The sequence below is a fragment of the Gymnoscopelus braueri genome (assembly GCF_963280865.1).
Source record: "Gymnoscopelus braueri genome assembly, chromosome: 22".
NCBI lineage: Eukaryota > Metazoa > Chordata > Actinopteri > Myctophiformes > Myctophidae > Gymnoscopelus > Gymnoscopelus braueri.
The window spans coordinates 14,482,480-14,499,028 of NC_137624.1; the positions used below are offsets into that span (position 1 = coordinate 14,482,480).

The 16,549-nt window shown below is 42.8% G+C and overlaps 1 protein-coding gene across 1 annotated transcript in view; it reads right to left on the reverse strand.

Moving 5' to 3' along the window:
* Positions 1 to 16,549, reverse strand: part of LOC308078654 (matrix metalloproteinase-17-like) — a 126,333-nt gene that overhangs the window by 68,210 nt on the left and 41,574 nt on the right. The window contains 2 exon segments of the mRNA XM_080419917.1: positions 6,159 to 6,294; positions 7,262 to 7,394. Of these exon segments, the coding sequence (XP_080276043.1) occupies positions 6,159 to 6,294; positions 7,262 to 7,394 (269 nt within the window).

A 16,549-nucleotide genomic window follows, 5' to 3' on the forward strand; every position in this document is an offset into this window, starting at 1 on the left:
CTGGTTTGGTTACACCCGGTCCTTTATACACTTCTGGATGAATCCCAGGACTGCGTAAGTGTACTCATCCATGTCATCATCCCATGACTCACGGTATATCTCCCAGTCCACATGATCAAAACAGTCCTGTAATACAGTGGTTCTCAAACTTTTTCATGTCAAGGACCCCCAAATTGATATGTATTTGGCCGCAGACCCCCATCTGAAAATATTTTGTGCCAGGGACAAATATATTCAAAAATATTCCAAATGTTAAACATTTTTGCAATTTGTTTTGGGAAAATAGCAGAGAGGTATATCGGGCTCAAATGGTTGAACTGAATTGAATGCAAAATAACTAATTTTGCTGGGAACCCCCTGGTACCCCCCCAAGGACCCCTGGGGGTCCCCGGACCCCACTTTGAGAACCAATGCTGTAATAGAGGGTCCAATTCAACGCATTCTCACTCCCAGAGTGAGACCAAACGGCAAATGTTTGACGTCTCGGGGGTACCCGCGACGGCACAAGTTGACTAGGGGGGACGAGTTACGATTCTGGCCCTATCGGGACATAACTCGAACAGCACCGAGTCAGCTGAAGCGGTGCCTCTCATGGCTCAAGTCCGCTTTAGACAGCGCCTCCATCTTTTTAACTGTTTTCTAGCGGAACTGTCACCCTTTCACGACTTGAGAACGGGCACTTCAAGTGACCGGGACAACGTGAAGGGGACGCCCGTCACGTCAAACATTTGCCGTTTGGTCACATTTGTGCCCAAGAACTCACTATAGTACTATTTGGGAGTGAGAGTATGTTGTCCAATTGGTCAGACCAGCAGCCGCTCGGCCTCACAGCTGCTTGCTTCAACCTCTGCCTAAAAAGGTGGGCAGAAGCAGGTGGTAGGAGTGATCTGATTTGCCAAAACAGAGGTTTGACTACCTCTCTGTGTGTTCACATTGATATGCTAAAATTATTGGATACGCTCGGTTGAAGAAACCATGAAGAACATGGCCTCTGGGTGTTATGTAGGGGGGTGGCGGGCTGGCACACAGCCTCAGCAGCGCCCCAGCTCTTCTTCCTCGCCTGAGGTGACACTTTTGACGCCTCCGTGGTGAGGATTCTCTTATAGTTCGTCTGGGCAGGGTGTCCCCGTTGGGAAAAACTTCAGATTGTGCGTGCGTGTTTGACCGCGCACACACGTGTGCGTGTTTAATGAACTCTGTTATGTTTGCCAGCAAAAACAGATGTGGGTGTGTGGGCTGCACTCGCGCATGTATGTGTGCGTTCACATGTGTTTGAAATGTACTTGTTCAATTGTGCGTAAGAGACTTATGCTGAAGAGGAGTTCATATCAACGTCTAGACCCCACTATGCTAAACGACCCGGTTGCTGAAGCCCTGCAATCTTCACATCATTAATCCAAACACGCTTTACACACACACACACACACACACACACACACACACACACACACACACACACACACACACACACACACACACACACACACACACACACACACACACACACACACACACACACACACACACACACGTGTGATATATACCGTTCACAGACGGAGAGAGAGAATATTTATTTGTACATACATTGTTTTGTTTTGATTGTTTTGTTCCACTTTTGCTTTGGCAATGTAAACGTATGTTTTCTCATGACAATAAAGCTCCATTGAATAGAGAGAGAGAGAGAGAGAGACACACACACACAGAGAGAGACACACAGAGAGACACAGAGAGAGACAGAGAGAGAGGGATGTAGGGATGCTACAGTAGGTTTCAAGTGGTTACTAAAGCGCTTTACTATGTGTTACATTCACCCTTTCCCACACACATTCACGCACCAATGGCAGAGCCATCAACCCTGCTCATCGGGAGCAGTTAGGGGTTCAGTGTTTTGCTCTCAAGTACAACTTTGACACGGAGCCTTGCAGGAATGGAACCGGGAACCTTCTGGTTCCCTGACAGACGTTTTTTCATCACATATAAGCCACTGCCACCCCAGTTTGAGAGAGAGAGCGGCTAAGAGAATGAGTGAAGCTAATACAGTCTCACGCTGTTTTATTGACTGAGAGGGATATTTACCAGTGGGCCAGAGGGAACATGAGGAATGATGATCAATACGAAGACAAACTGCAACCACAGGCTGGCAGCGGCACAGCTGCAGGAAAACATGCATGCCGAATCACTTGTTCTTCATAGATTTTTTAGTTCTGCTGATTTTTTTTCAGCAGAAAAAACAGTTTTTTCTTCTTTTTCATTCCATCATTGTATCAGTGTGAAAAGACAAAAACTGCTATACTGTATTAGTGCATATTTGTAGAATTTATTATTTACACATATTATTTACAGTGTAATAACATTATGCTTATAGGGAATTTAACCCATTAAACCGGGAATGTATCTGTGTTGTTTTAGATTTCTTTGGTTATTCAAAAATAGCAGATATACAAGCTCATTGCCCGGCACCGAGTGCGGCGCTATGAGCTTGTAGATCTGTTATTTTTGAAAGAATGTGAAAATGTGTGCAAATCTTTGAATGTATATTTTTTAAAGTGAACATTTTGGGGGGGGATCCCTGGAAAAAAATATTTTGAGATATTTTTATCATTTAATTTTTGTATTTCTTTTCAATACGGATATGGAAATATGGAACAGCTACTCAACAGTGTTTTCAGAGCAAGAATTGCCTTCAGTGTGACATACTGTATATGGTCTTTTAATAGCTTAACCCTTGGGATAAAAGCTGTGTGTGTGTGTGTGTGTGTGTGTGTGTGTGTGTGTGTGTGTGTGTGTGTGTGTGTGTGTGTGTGTGTGTGTGTGTGTGTGTGTGTGTGTGTGTGTGGCAGGTATATATGTGACCTGTGGTCTTGAATCTGGCTTATAACCTTTTACTGTTTCACTCCTTGTTAGTGCCTGTCATTCCCTGTGTGGTGTATGCTATCCTAATAAAAGCAGAAGTGTTATACAACATCAAACCCTCATAATAATCTTCCAAATCTTAAAGGAGAAGTGCTGAGGACACAATAAAATGAAGCAATAAGCCCCAAGAGGCCGTGGTTCACAGTGATTTCAGAACAGCTAAGGGCTGATGTTAGGCACGACGCAGAGTGCCTACAACCCCCTCGGCTCTCCTAAAAATCACTGTAAACCATGGCCTCGCGTGTCTTATTGCTTTTATAAAACCGTTTACCAAAATGGCAGCATAAATATCACAGAAATCATATCCCAGTTAAAACGGCTTTAAATAACAATGTTACTACAAGAATAATTTCTACAAGAAAGTAGTCCCCGAGTGTCTGCACAAACAAGGAATACCTGCCTTGTTTTGAAGTCATTTAAAAAGTAATGTTAAAGTAATTTGTTGTAAAACCTGGCACATACAGTGCTGTACGCAGGATGCAGAGTGAACCGAAATGAGTGCCACTCTTCCCCTGCCATCTGAGGGAAAACAAAACTGCTGAACAGTAACACCAGAACTATCCGTTTCAATTTCCTCTGTGTTCCAGGGGAGAGCACTGATATAAAATAGGTATTACATCAATTGAACGAAACACACAGGACGAAAGAAATGCTATCATCAAACCCCCCCCCCCCCCCCCACCTGGGCAAATAAGGAGACTAACCTGGACAGAATATCAACATGTTGCTACGGAGTTTTCAGTGACAAACTACACCATACGGCGAGCTCTCTGGGTTTGAAGTCAACACACATTCCACAGGAGTTTATCATAAAGTTACAATAAATACGCCATCTGTGTGTTTGGCAGTGAGCTCTAGGGTGAATAAATTGATGTCCTTCCTTTGCAGTTTTGTTAAGCCATTCAATCCGGGAACGCATCTCTGTCATTTTAGATTTCTTTGGCTATTCAATAAATAGCAGATATACAAGCTCGGTGCCGCGCTATGAGCTTGTAGATCAGCTATTTAGAAAAATCATGAAAATGTGTGCAAATCTTTGAATATATATATAACTAATGTCTTCATTTTTCTGAAAAACTATTGTTGCTATATCAGTGGTGCTCACACTTTCTCTTGTCAAGGACCCCCAAAATTATATTTTTAGCCGCCAATCCCCATCAAAATATGTTGTTCCAGGGACCCCCTGAAGCAAAGATTTGAGTTAAAAATTTTGTTTAAAAAAAAACATGTATTCAACACAAATGTTCAAGATTAAAAAAAAATAGCAGATTGGCTATTAAAAAATAGCAGATCTACAAACTCATAGTGCGGCAGTGAGTGCCGCGCTATGAGCTTGTAGATCTGCTTTTTTTTTACTAGCCCAAAGAATAAAAACAATAGCTACATTTGAAAACGACACGCATGCGTTCCCGGATCCAATGTCTTAAATATAAAGGTGGCTCCTGCGATCTGAGCAGACAGGCTGTACAGACGGCGGAGCGGGCTGACAGGAGCAAGCTGTTTGACTGGCACTGGTACACAAGTGAGACAGCAACAGGGGAAAGAGAGGAGAGGGGAGAGAGAGAGAGGCTGACAGAGAGGGAGAAATGACAGAAACCAGGACTGACTAATGTCTGTTTGCTGCAGCTTGTTAGCCGCCTACACCGCCGAGGTGGTTTATATCCCCACTGTTGAGGAAGTATACAGGAATTTCACTTTCCATAATGCTGCTGCAAACTGTTGTTTGTGTATGTGACAATGAACGTGAACGATTTAGAGGCGCGTATGTGTGTGTGTGTGTGTGTGTGTGTACAAAGAAGATAAATATTATAAAGCATGAAGCCATATTGGTGTCACCAAGCATCTCTCTCTCATTCTCTCTCTCGCTTGCCTGCTCACACACACATTCTCACGCACGCACGCACATACACACACAAACAGTGTCTTTCCACCAACCAGACTACAGCAGCTCCCATTCCTCACTCTCCTGTCTGCTGTGAAGTAGCTGGTTCAGGCTCATAACGTGTGTAAATCAGCATGGAGACCAAGCATCTGTTTCGCTCTCTCCTTTCCTCTTTAACCCGTTCAATCCCGGAACACATACTGTGTCATTTTATATATTTCTTTTATCTATAACCATTATTTTACACTTTGGCTATCAAAAAATAGCAGATATACAAGCTCATAGCGCTGCACCGAGTGCCGCGCTATGAGCTTGTAGATCTGCTTATTTTTTTTTTATCGTGAAAATGTGTGCCAATCTTTGAATATATACGTTTTTTAAACCGATTTTTTTTTACTCAAATCTTTTCTTCTGGGGATTCTCCAAATCCTTTTTTTGGAAAAAACATTTTTCATGTCAAGGACCACCCAAAATGATATGTATTTGTCCGCGGACCTGCCCATTTGTTCCAGGGAACCCCAGAAGCAAAGATTTCAGTTAAAAATGTATATAGGCCTATATATATTCAAAGATTTGAACACATTTTCCACAATTGATTTTCTCTACAAGCTCATTACTCGGTGCCGCGCCTTGAGCTTGTAGATCTGCTATTTTTGAATGGCCAAAGAAATCCTAAAATGACGCAGATGCGTTCCCGGTCTTAATGGGTTAACCCTATCCTGTGACAGATGTTCCATGCTGCTGGGCTGACACGGATACATTACAGAATGACTGAGTGACGAGGCCTTTACTCTCCAGGAATAATATACAGTATATGCCTTTGATTTCTATCACATTTAATTCTGCATAATTACATCGACAACGTCAAAGTGCAGTAGACATTTCTTTCCCCATCCTCCTCTTTGGTTCTAATCTAGACTATCTCATGTAACCATCCACCTCTCTGTTTCTATGGTTCTAGATTAGAATATATCTGATGTACGCATCCACCTCTCTGTTTCTAGAATATATCTGATGCACGTATCCACCTCTCTGTTTCTAGAATATATCTGATGCACGTATCCACCTCTCTGTTTCTAGAATATATCTGATGCACGTATCCACACCGGAGGAAACTATGGAAGGTCCCTCTCTCTCTCTCTCTCTCTCGCTCTCTCTCTCTCTCTCTCTCTCGCTCTCTCTCAGACAACTTGTTGTGATTAGGCACTATAATAAAAATGTAAAGCTGATGTAACCGTCCATGTTTTGGTTTATGAATCTATTTCATGTTACCATCCACCTTTCTGTGGTTCTAAACTACAGACGAGATGCCTATCATTTATTTTGTCCACACTGAATTGAACTATATTTAGCCATTCTTTACCTCCAAGAAAGATGTCTTTTAGCCCATTTGTTCTGGGGAGTGGGACTTCGCCTCCTGCGGCCTCTCGTCACCTCGGTCTCGGACACATCAGGCAGGGAACACCTGGGGGTGCTCATCAGGCCCAGTGTAGGTTGGTCTGTAAAGGAAGCAGAACAGAAATGGGTAACGAGCAACCCAACTCCACCCCCAACTCCACCTTGTCTCAATCGTCTAAAGTTGAGAAGGAAGGAGGTTCTGCACTACGACCACCAGCGTCTCGACTACAATGGGTTCTCCCCATTAACACATTGCATGCCAGTCGCGTAGATCTACGCGAACCTATTTAAAGCCGCAGCGTGCCAGTCGCGTAGATCTACGCGAACCGCCGATTCCCATTGTAATCGCCCCAGGTGCACTTTCCGAATTTTTTTGATCCATTTCCGTTTCCGGTTTCCGGTCGGAAACGGAATTATTCGGGTTCCGGTTTTTTCGATCGTATCCGCTTCCTGTCTGGGATCCTGTTTAAAACTCGATTTTCTCGGTTGTTGTTTTTCTCCTCGCTGATCACTGTTTACCGTTGATCGGCTGTAGCTTCAAGATGGCGGCACGGATTTGGAAACTGTTTTCGCTGGCCGTTTCTCACGGATCCGCTGTGTGTTTAGAACCAAATGAACGCGCACTTTTAACTTATTTAGCGAGGTCTGTGGCGACATGAAAAAAACTAAAAAACAACAATAAAACGCTGGCACTGGTGAGTACATTATGAGATTAAACTCTGGCATGGAATGTGTTAAAAGCTAATCTTATACGTTAATGTTAACGGAGTCTAATCGCCAAAAGGTTTAATCTTTTATTCAATAGAATGTTTCGCAACAACTTCATCTCTCCTTTGTTGAACTGATGTGCTTAAACTCTACTCTCACACAGTTCTCCACAGAATAGGCACGCTGGTGTTAAGGTGGTTTAAATCCTCAGAATTCAATTAATCCACTTGTAACTCCATTTTGTAACTCACTTTTTAAGACACCCTTACCGGTCCTCTTCAGAGTTAAATCAACAGGAGGATTTTACTGTGCACGTCTAGTCACATGTCTCCCAACCCACCCAGACACACTGTGACATACCTAAGATGCCAGTCTCCTGAAGCCCTCCAAACTTCTGCATGGCTTTAATGGCCTCGGTCAGAGCCTCCTTGGTCTGGAGCTGGCCATTCACTGGGTCAGATGGGGGGAGGTAACCAAACTTGCTCAGCCAATCCTGGAAGAGAAACAGTTGACACACAAGAGGGTTAAACTGTCATTCTACTCATTTCAAGGGTTTCGGCTATTCCAACTATTCTACACAGTAATATCCTCAGTGTTCATTTAACTCTGAGAGTGTACAAATGGAATCTTATGTACCCTCTCAGGGTTACAAAATGATAAATTAGCCCTGAGACATGCATTCCAAAGCACAGAGAATGAATACCTGCTATTGAGAATGTTGTCTGTAGCTTGAATACATAAACAAGTCAATATTGTATTACTATTTATGTTTCACAAATCACATACTTGGCAGATCAATTGATAATCTCACAAAGGTTTGTGCTTAACTTTGCATGAATCCTATTGGGTGTGTATGTGCCCCGTGTGCCCCCGTGTGTGTGTGTGTGTGTGTGTGTGTGTGTGTGTGTGTGTGTGTGTGTGTGTGTGTGTGTGTGTGTGTGTGTGTGTGTGTGTGTGTGTGTGTGTGTGTGTGTGTGTGTCGTGCGTGCGTGCGTGCGTGCGCAAGCTTGTTTGTACAAATTAGATGTTTGGCTCCTGAATATTTATGGAAAGAGCAATATTCACCAGGTTGAATTATTTTTGGCTCGATAATTAGATTCCTCACCTTTCTTACTCACTATTGATTTTACAGTTTCTTTCTTTAGTCTTTTTGTCTACTAGTCCAGACCCGGGGATGCACGCACCTAAACTCTGTGCAGACTTCAGACTTGTGACCACAACTGCTACTACAGATCCCATTGCCTGTGGCAAAAATAAATAGCTTACATTTGGAGGAAGTTAAAATTCAAGTGGAATCAATTTCAGATATACCAACGTACTGAGGAGACAAATGCATGAGAACTAGCCTGGAAACCAGACGAATCTGCCAATGCAAGAAAATTAGTTTTGCCCTCTGCAGATTTGGTCTGGCCCCACTCGGTTGTGATTGGATTTCGCTGCCCCCTAAATTGTGGGGCACCAATCAGGGACCAGTATGCAAATTTGGGGGAGTTTATCACCAGAGGCATTTTTAAAAAATCTGCCCCTTGGAAATGCAGGTTCCACACAGAGATTCCAGACTAATATCTACGCAGTGATATTAGTCTGGCCATGCCAGGCTACATGACAGCGGCCATGCAACTGTAAAAAAGGCTACGTGTAGCCCAGCCTTGCTGAGTCTGCTGCATGCTTGGCCTTTAAATCAAAGTTGTTGTTTTTTTAATAACTTTGCACCATTGAGCCAGCTGTCTCTCTCACACTGCTAGCAGTCTCTGTGGTGTTGTTTGTGTGTATGACCCTGAGCGCAGGTACAGCATGCTAAAGAGGAAAGCACAATTGGAAACACCTGCCGATCAATTAAACCTGGCACTGTGAGCCACTCCCCCTGTCTCCAACCACAGCAGTCTTAATTGAGTGAGAGTTCTCAGAAATGCTTACATAAACAGTTTACAATTTTGGGAAAGAGTGAAGAACCAGCTTCCTCACTCTCTGCATAATTCATTGGTCAATGTCCGTGTGCAATTTGAAATCTATTGGTCAACCCACTAAGGATTTCCACCCACTGACCCACAGCAGACTGAGGGTTCACAGAAATGCTAATAATCAGCTTACTTTTTTTTTTAAAGGTGAAAAATCGGCTTTCTCACTCCCTTCATATGTCAATGGTCAATGCTCATGTTCAGATCGATTGGCACTGAGGGGAAATACTTATGAGGACAGACAGAAGGAAGGACAGACAGACAGAGGTTTCCTAAATGTATAGTAGGAGGATTAGCAGGATAGTACGATTTTCTTTCTTTCTCTCTTTCATACTTTTTTCTTTCTATTCCCTTGCCATCTGCCACCTCTGCCTTCCCTTGCTATCTCTTCGCTCTCTCTCTTCTTCTTCTTGTATTAAAATTGGCTTAAGTGAGGACCGCCGGACCAATTCGTCACGCTCATGTCACTATGACTCAGCCATAAGGAGTACGCCCAAATATGGAGTGTATTGTCTAACCTCAATGTGTCATCATGGCATCAGGCGCAAACAAATCAGTCAGCTGCACATATGGGCACAAAAGGGGGCATACCCATATATGGGCATCTTCTGATGACATCAGCGTTCTCCATATACAGTATGGGCATAAAAGGGACATGGACTGATATATACAAAGATCCGGTTGTCCAGAGCCACAGATCCCACCGCAATGCCCATATATGGTAATATATAGGACCGACCGACTTCAAACTCGGCGCAAGCAGCGGAAAGGACTCGAGGGAGTGCGGTGCCCGCCGTCGAGTCGTTCAGATATCCAGTTGTCCAAAACCGCCGATGCAACCAATATGCCCATATATGGGCATTCCAATATATGAGTATATACGGACAAGGACTGACAGATACAGAGATCTCCATATATGGGCATAAAAGGGACACAGATTGACAAAAGGGACAGACAGACGGGTACAACGGGCTCTGACAAAGCCCTCGACACTATGACTCGGACATATTGGTCAGATCGGCGGTGCGCATAGCGGCCCGAACCTCTAATATATATATATATATATATATATGTATGTGTATATACGCACGCACACACACGCACACGCACACGCACACGTATATGCCTTGCTCTGCTCCTCATCTGTTCAGTTCCACAACAGCTGAGCCTACCCTCCTTCCAGATCAGATGGCCAGTCAGACGTGGTTGATTTTAAATGGGTTTTTGATCAGCTCTGAAAAGTGAGTGACTTGGATCGATGGTAAGGAACCCCTCCTCCTCCAACAACAGTGGGAGAATTCCATTAGCTAAATGACCTTGCTCTTACAAAGCACTCCAGTCCCTGAAATGGGCTTGTCCGACCATGGCACAGTTGGCCCATTTCGATGTAGGGGGGGGGGGGGAGTGGAAAAGTTTATATCAAAGTTGAATTAACCTGAGTTTCTTCGGGAAGCACAAGGGAGTGAATCAATTTCCTTGACAAATGGGCAGGGCCAGCTAGCACAGTGTTCAAGGCAAGTTTGTAGATAGGTTGAAAGTTTGCAGGGAAGTAGTATATTGATAATATACGTAATATTGGGAATAGCAATAGCCTACTTCCAACCTGGTGTCCCTATTTTGGACATTAATTATAGGCGAAAATTGACAAAACTTGTAAAAAATAAAATAATAAAAAAATAAAAAAATAAACAAAGGCCAAAATACGAGATCTACAAGCTCACAACATGCCACGATGAGTTGTGAGCTTGTAGATAGGATATTTTTGCTATTCCTCATACAATGAAATATATGGGGATTAAGGGGTTTTCTACAGTATGTTTTAGAGCAGCACTGTTGCTCACAGCAGGGTTTTATTCTACAGGTATGTACGGTTTGTATGCTCTCTCTGTGTTTGCGTGGGTTTCCTCCGGGTAATCAAACTGCATGTATGCTAGCCTAGGTACTGTACTGTACATAGTCCTGCCATTGCCCTTGACCAAGGTACTGACGGGATACTAAAGCAGAGAGCTAGGGCCACTATGCATCCCTCACACCTACGTTGCACTGCCGATCCCACTGATATTCTTGTCCCTTTTACGGCCATGGAGATCTCTGCTCTGTATCTGTCAGTCCTTGTCCCTTTTATGCCCATATATGGTACCTGATATCATCAGTATTTTCCCATATATGGGCATATACCTTTAAAAATCTTTCCCAATACCAGTGTCATGCTTTACCTCACAAAATGTATCCAATGCAAACACATGAACAGTAGCTGCATATGGGAATAGTTACCAGTGTGCACGTTGCATGCATGGATGGGTGGATGGATGGATGGATGGATGGATAGTGGATAAACATGGAAGAGAGATGAGGTTGAAGGTTGAATGTTTAAGAGAAGTGTTTTTTCCATAAGCAAAGAGCAGTGGCTACATCTGAGCTGTGTACCTAACCAGGACCGACTCCGTTTTCACATTCCATTTGCGAACCATCACTGCTGGTTACAGTTAGAAGCTAGCATGGACCCAAGCCAGTTTTAATTTAATAATATAAAAAGGTCTAATAGCCCTACTGCTTGCGCTATTAAACAGGAGTCAGCAGCACCCACATGGACACGTGCCCGTTTTGCGGAATGAGTTTGGGGGGTGAAAGCAAATAAGCCCAATTGAGTTGCTCTAAATGTCCTTTGGTGCATGAAAAGGGGTTTATCATCATGTATGTATGTATACAGCATCTCTAGAGAGGGCTCAGCAAATTTCCCTACATCTCATTTATACAATATCAACAAGAAGAGGAAATATATTGGGAGAGAGACATGGTGGGGAAGGGGGGGGAATGGCAACCAGGAAACATTGATTTCAGAGCAAGATGTCACCAGGAGTAATGGTAACAAGGGGAAAAGTGAAATTGAAAAAGTGGAAAGATTGCAGTAATGTCATCAAACAGCTGATTCAGAGGTCTGACAACAACAACAACAACAACATCAGCAATTCATTCCGCTGACAGGGCAAAGTATGAGGCCAAAACCATTGGAATTCTCGGAAGTGTTAAGATGAGGGTTCTGGGAGAATCTAAGGTAACAGTCCATAGACCAGAATGGCCGCATAGAATGCCAGTTACTGACCTCAACAACTAATTATCGGCATGTGTAACACCTTACAGATATTGATGAAGGATTCATGTTTGCTTACTGACTTAAGGTTTGGGTAAGCAAAGCTTACTACAAAATATCATGGTATCAACGGGCGAGGTGAAAAATAATATGTTTAAACCATTCAATCCGGGAACGCATCTGTGTCATTTTAGATTTCTTTGGCTATTCATAAATAGCAGACATACAAGCTCATGCAAATCTTTGAATATGTTTATTTTTTAAGCGAACATTTGTAACTAAAATCTTTGCTTCTGGAGGTCCCTGGAACAAAATATTTTACAAATGTTGGGTTTCAAAATATATACTGTATATTCAAAGATTTTCAAAAATAGCAGATCTACAAGCTCATAGCGCGATTGAATGGGTTAAAGAAAAGGTGGAAAAAGATTTCCATGCAGCTACAGAAATGGGAAGAGGAATGGAGACTGTGCACTATGGGGAGAAGAAAATTGCAGGTTGTATGATCAGCCCATCCATTTAAGATCTGTGATTAACTTCACTATGAGACAGGACTTTCTACATCTTCTTTAAACAACCCGCACATCTTGTGCTTCAAAATGACTAAATATTTCCCCCAAAGTCGTTTGCTTTCAAATAAAATTGTATGATATCAAAATATCTTGGGACCAAACACTGCACGATAGAAAAAAAAGTATGCCTATAAAAAAAGTGTGCCTATAAAAAAAGTGTGCCTATAAATTATTTTTAGTTTTTCTTCAAAGTTCAAAAGCAACTTGATCAACAAAAGCAAAACTTTAGGCAAGGGAACTACTGCCTCTGGCAAAAAAGAAAAAAAATAATCCTTTGACTGCTTTCTTCCAATAGAAAGGGATAACAACCAAATCTGTACCTTCCTATTAAATAAATAAATGTTTAGGCCTATTGAAGTACTTTATTGTGTGGTAGAAATGCAGTTGAATATATAAATATAAATATATATATATATATATATATATATATATATATATATATATATATATATATATATATATATATATATATATATATATATTGTTGTAAAATTGTCATCCTGTATAGTGATAAAATGCTGCAGAATTTAGTATACTAGGCATCCCATCGGGTTATGCAATACCAGTTGTACCCGTAACCCCGTCGGTTCTACCCGTCTGTCTGTCTGTGTCGCCCTCGGGTCCTCAGCGACACGTGCGGCGAGTTTGAAGTTGATTGGTCAAGCGGTTCTCGAGATATGTGAAGGACAGGTACAATTGAACGCACACAAGTGTACCTGTGTGGTAAATGCTGTAGAATGTAATATATATATATATTTATATATATTTTTTTTTTTGTGGTAAAATGCAATAGTAGTATAGCAGTTTCAACAGTTTCATAATGAGCACACATACCACTGTGTGCACATCACTGAGGACTTGTCATGGACAATGCGCATGGACATTGTACACTCTGGTGAGCACGGCTAGGCAGGCAGTGTCCGTGCCACCTCAGACGGCTGAGGAAATCGAAAGCCAAACGTTGTGTCCCCATGATAATAATAGAGTGTGACCTCCGGGTATGACTGCTGAATCCTAAAAAGCATGGTTGTTAGTTAGCTATTGCATTCTAGTATCGACCATCATTTATCAGCAGTGCAGGGTAGTCTTTGTCCCAACAACAGTGAAGGGTGCATGAGGAGTGCATTACAATGCATCGCGCCATGAAAGAAGCGTGTATGCCAGTGCATTGTGATAAGGCCTTCGGCTGCCGGCTTGGCAAAGGACCTCGCATACAGTATCTCGCATATCTCCCAGAGATAGTGTTAACTGAACTAAACTTAAACCCCAGCATCCTTATTGTGGGGAAGGCTTTCGCAGAAAATAGCAGATCAACAGGCTCACAACCCGTCGCAGCCTTCCCCACAATAACAGAAAATACCCTATTATAGAGCCCTGAGGGACTCCGCTCAACCATATGGGGTTTACTGTAAGTGGTTAAGAAGGTGGAAGTGGTCAATAATACAATAATCCTAACCCAATTCCCTCAATCCATCTAAAATCATTACAGTAGGGACAGTTGGGATGCCAGTGTTAAAGCGGTTAAAACAAAAAGTGACAACATTCAGATATGCTGAATTTAATCTGGTTCCCAGAGTTGCCACCTGAGTGTGTCTGTTCTTCGAATCTCACCTCACCAAACCAAACAGAATAAACAGGTAATGGCTCTAGCATTCAATGCAACTCACTCAACAAGTCAAGTGTGAGAATGGCCTCTCACCACAATTATGTCTGAAGGCGTGCTCTGACAAAGCTGTCATGTTGTGAGAAAGTACTGTTTGATGTATGCCCAAGGACATCACTCTCAGCTGCCCGATAGATTACATTTAGTTTTTTCCCCCCAAAAAATATATGTTTTTGTCCATATAAATGCAAATGAAACTTTGTTTTTGTGTCTGCGCGCGTGCGGTGTGTGCGTGCATAGATATCTACTTACTTGCTTACTCTGCGTGCAAACACACAGAGTAAGGTCAGAGTTCTGCACAGGAATAGCAAACCATGTCATTTATCTAACTGTCAGACTCACACTGATAGCAATGTAGTGACTGTGATTACCTCTGTGTGTGTGTGTGTGTGTGTGTGTGTGTGTGTGTGTGTGTGTGTGTGTGTGTGTGTGTGTGTGTGTGTGTGTGTGTGTGTGTGTGTGTGTGTGTGTGTGTGACATAATCTCGTTACAAAACCTGAGAGCTACCAAACATTAAACACCCGAAGCAAGAGAGGAACAAGAGAAAGAAACAAGAGGAATAATATAGAAACAATATAGAAACAAGGGAGAAACAAGAGCAATGAAAGTGAAACAAGAGAAACTCCATAAAAAAAATAAGCTGTGAATTCCATGGAGAGTTGTATTCAGTTAGCATGGTTAGCTGTTGTTTTTGCACTTTACTCGGCCATTGTCTGCTGCTTTCACTTTTTAAGGGAGAGAGAAGAGAGTGAGAAGAATCTTTATATTGTGCTGTTTTGCTTTGTGTTGTCTGTTATATATTGTTCCTTTTAAATTGGGGACTGCTTGGATTATTGTGGCTGCAAACCCAATTTCCCCCTGTGGAACAATAAAGCTGAACCTTGAACCTTCAAACAAGAGCGAAACAAACAGAAAGAGAAGACAAGATGAGTGTTTTCAATAGCAGCATATTAAAATATATCTTCTTGAAAATATTGAAAGCCCTCCTGTTTACAGTATGTCCATAAAACAGTTATTTCAGGGAACACACAAACTTCAAGCATCAAATGAGCTCTCTCTCCATCGATTTTCTTCGCATTGCGTAGAAGATTGTGAAGAAAAAAGGTAATTCAACTCCGGCACGACCGGCAGCGGGCAGGTGTGTGCGTAAGGTGAGCATGACCGCGGCAATTTCCCCAGAACTGCACCCACTTGTCTTGCCTGTCAGGTTGCCCCGTGAACATTCATTATTGGGTGCGTCAAATCGCTCCTCGTCTTAAGACCGTAACCACTTAAACCCATTCTTGACCGAGGTCGCCCAGAGGCCCGCACTTTGTCCACTCCTCTATACCAAATCTCTGCACGGACAATAGCCGATGTACAAGCTAACATCTGCTACAAGATGTTTGGCTACATGCCCAGAATAAGGACGCTAGGGTTTATGTGGTTAAGCTTGTAGATGTGGTCTTTTTTGGCAAGTGACACCCTCGTGCGATGGAGGTGTAGTGATCATTCGACTGATGCACATACTGTACACGTATCTGCATTACACACGCACTTGACGTGTATTACATCTGGCCAGTAAAGTAGAATCTCATCGGCCACGTTGGTCAGCAAAAAAAAGCTTTGTGTGTGTGTGTGTGTGTGTGTGTGTGTGTGTGTGTGTGCGCGCACATGGGTGACTGTGTCTAGACAGACAGAGAAATGGAGAAAGACGCAGACAAAGATGGAGAGAGAGAGAAAAGGTCTTAGATTGACTGCTGGCAAACAGAGCAGGAAGATCCCATCAGTCTGCAGGGAGTCTTTGTGTCCTGCTTATCAGCACAGAGTGTGTCACACACACACACACACACACACACACACACACACACACACACACACACACACACACACACACACACACACACACACACACACACACACACACACACACACACACACACACACACACACACACACACACACACACACCTTCCTTTTATACCCCTTTCTTTCACTAAATTCGTTCTCTCTTTCTGCCTCTGCCTCTTTCCTAGTTATATTGAGCCATTCATCATCTCCATTCAAGTCTCACTTCCTCCATCTCATCGTCCCGTTCTGTCGCACCCCTCTCTGTTCCTGTCTCACCCCCCTATCTACCTGTCTTACCAATCATCCCACCCTGTCACACTCTTCGTCTCACCCCCTCTCTTCCTGTCTCACCCCCTATCTTCCTGTCTCACTAGTCATCCCATACTGTGACACTCTTCCCTCTGTATCTCCCCCCCCTATCTTCCTGTCTCACCCCACACTCTTCTTGTCTCACTACTCATCCCATCCTGCCGCACTCTTCTCTCTCTGTCTCACACTTTAAAAACAAATAGAGCTAAATTGGTCAAATTGGTT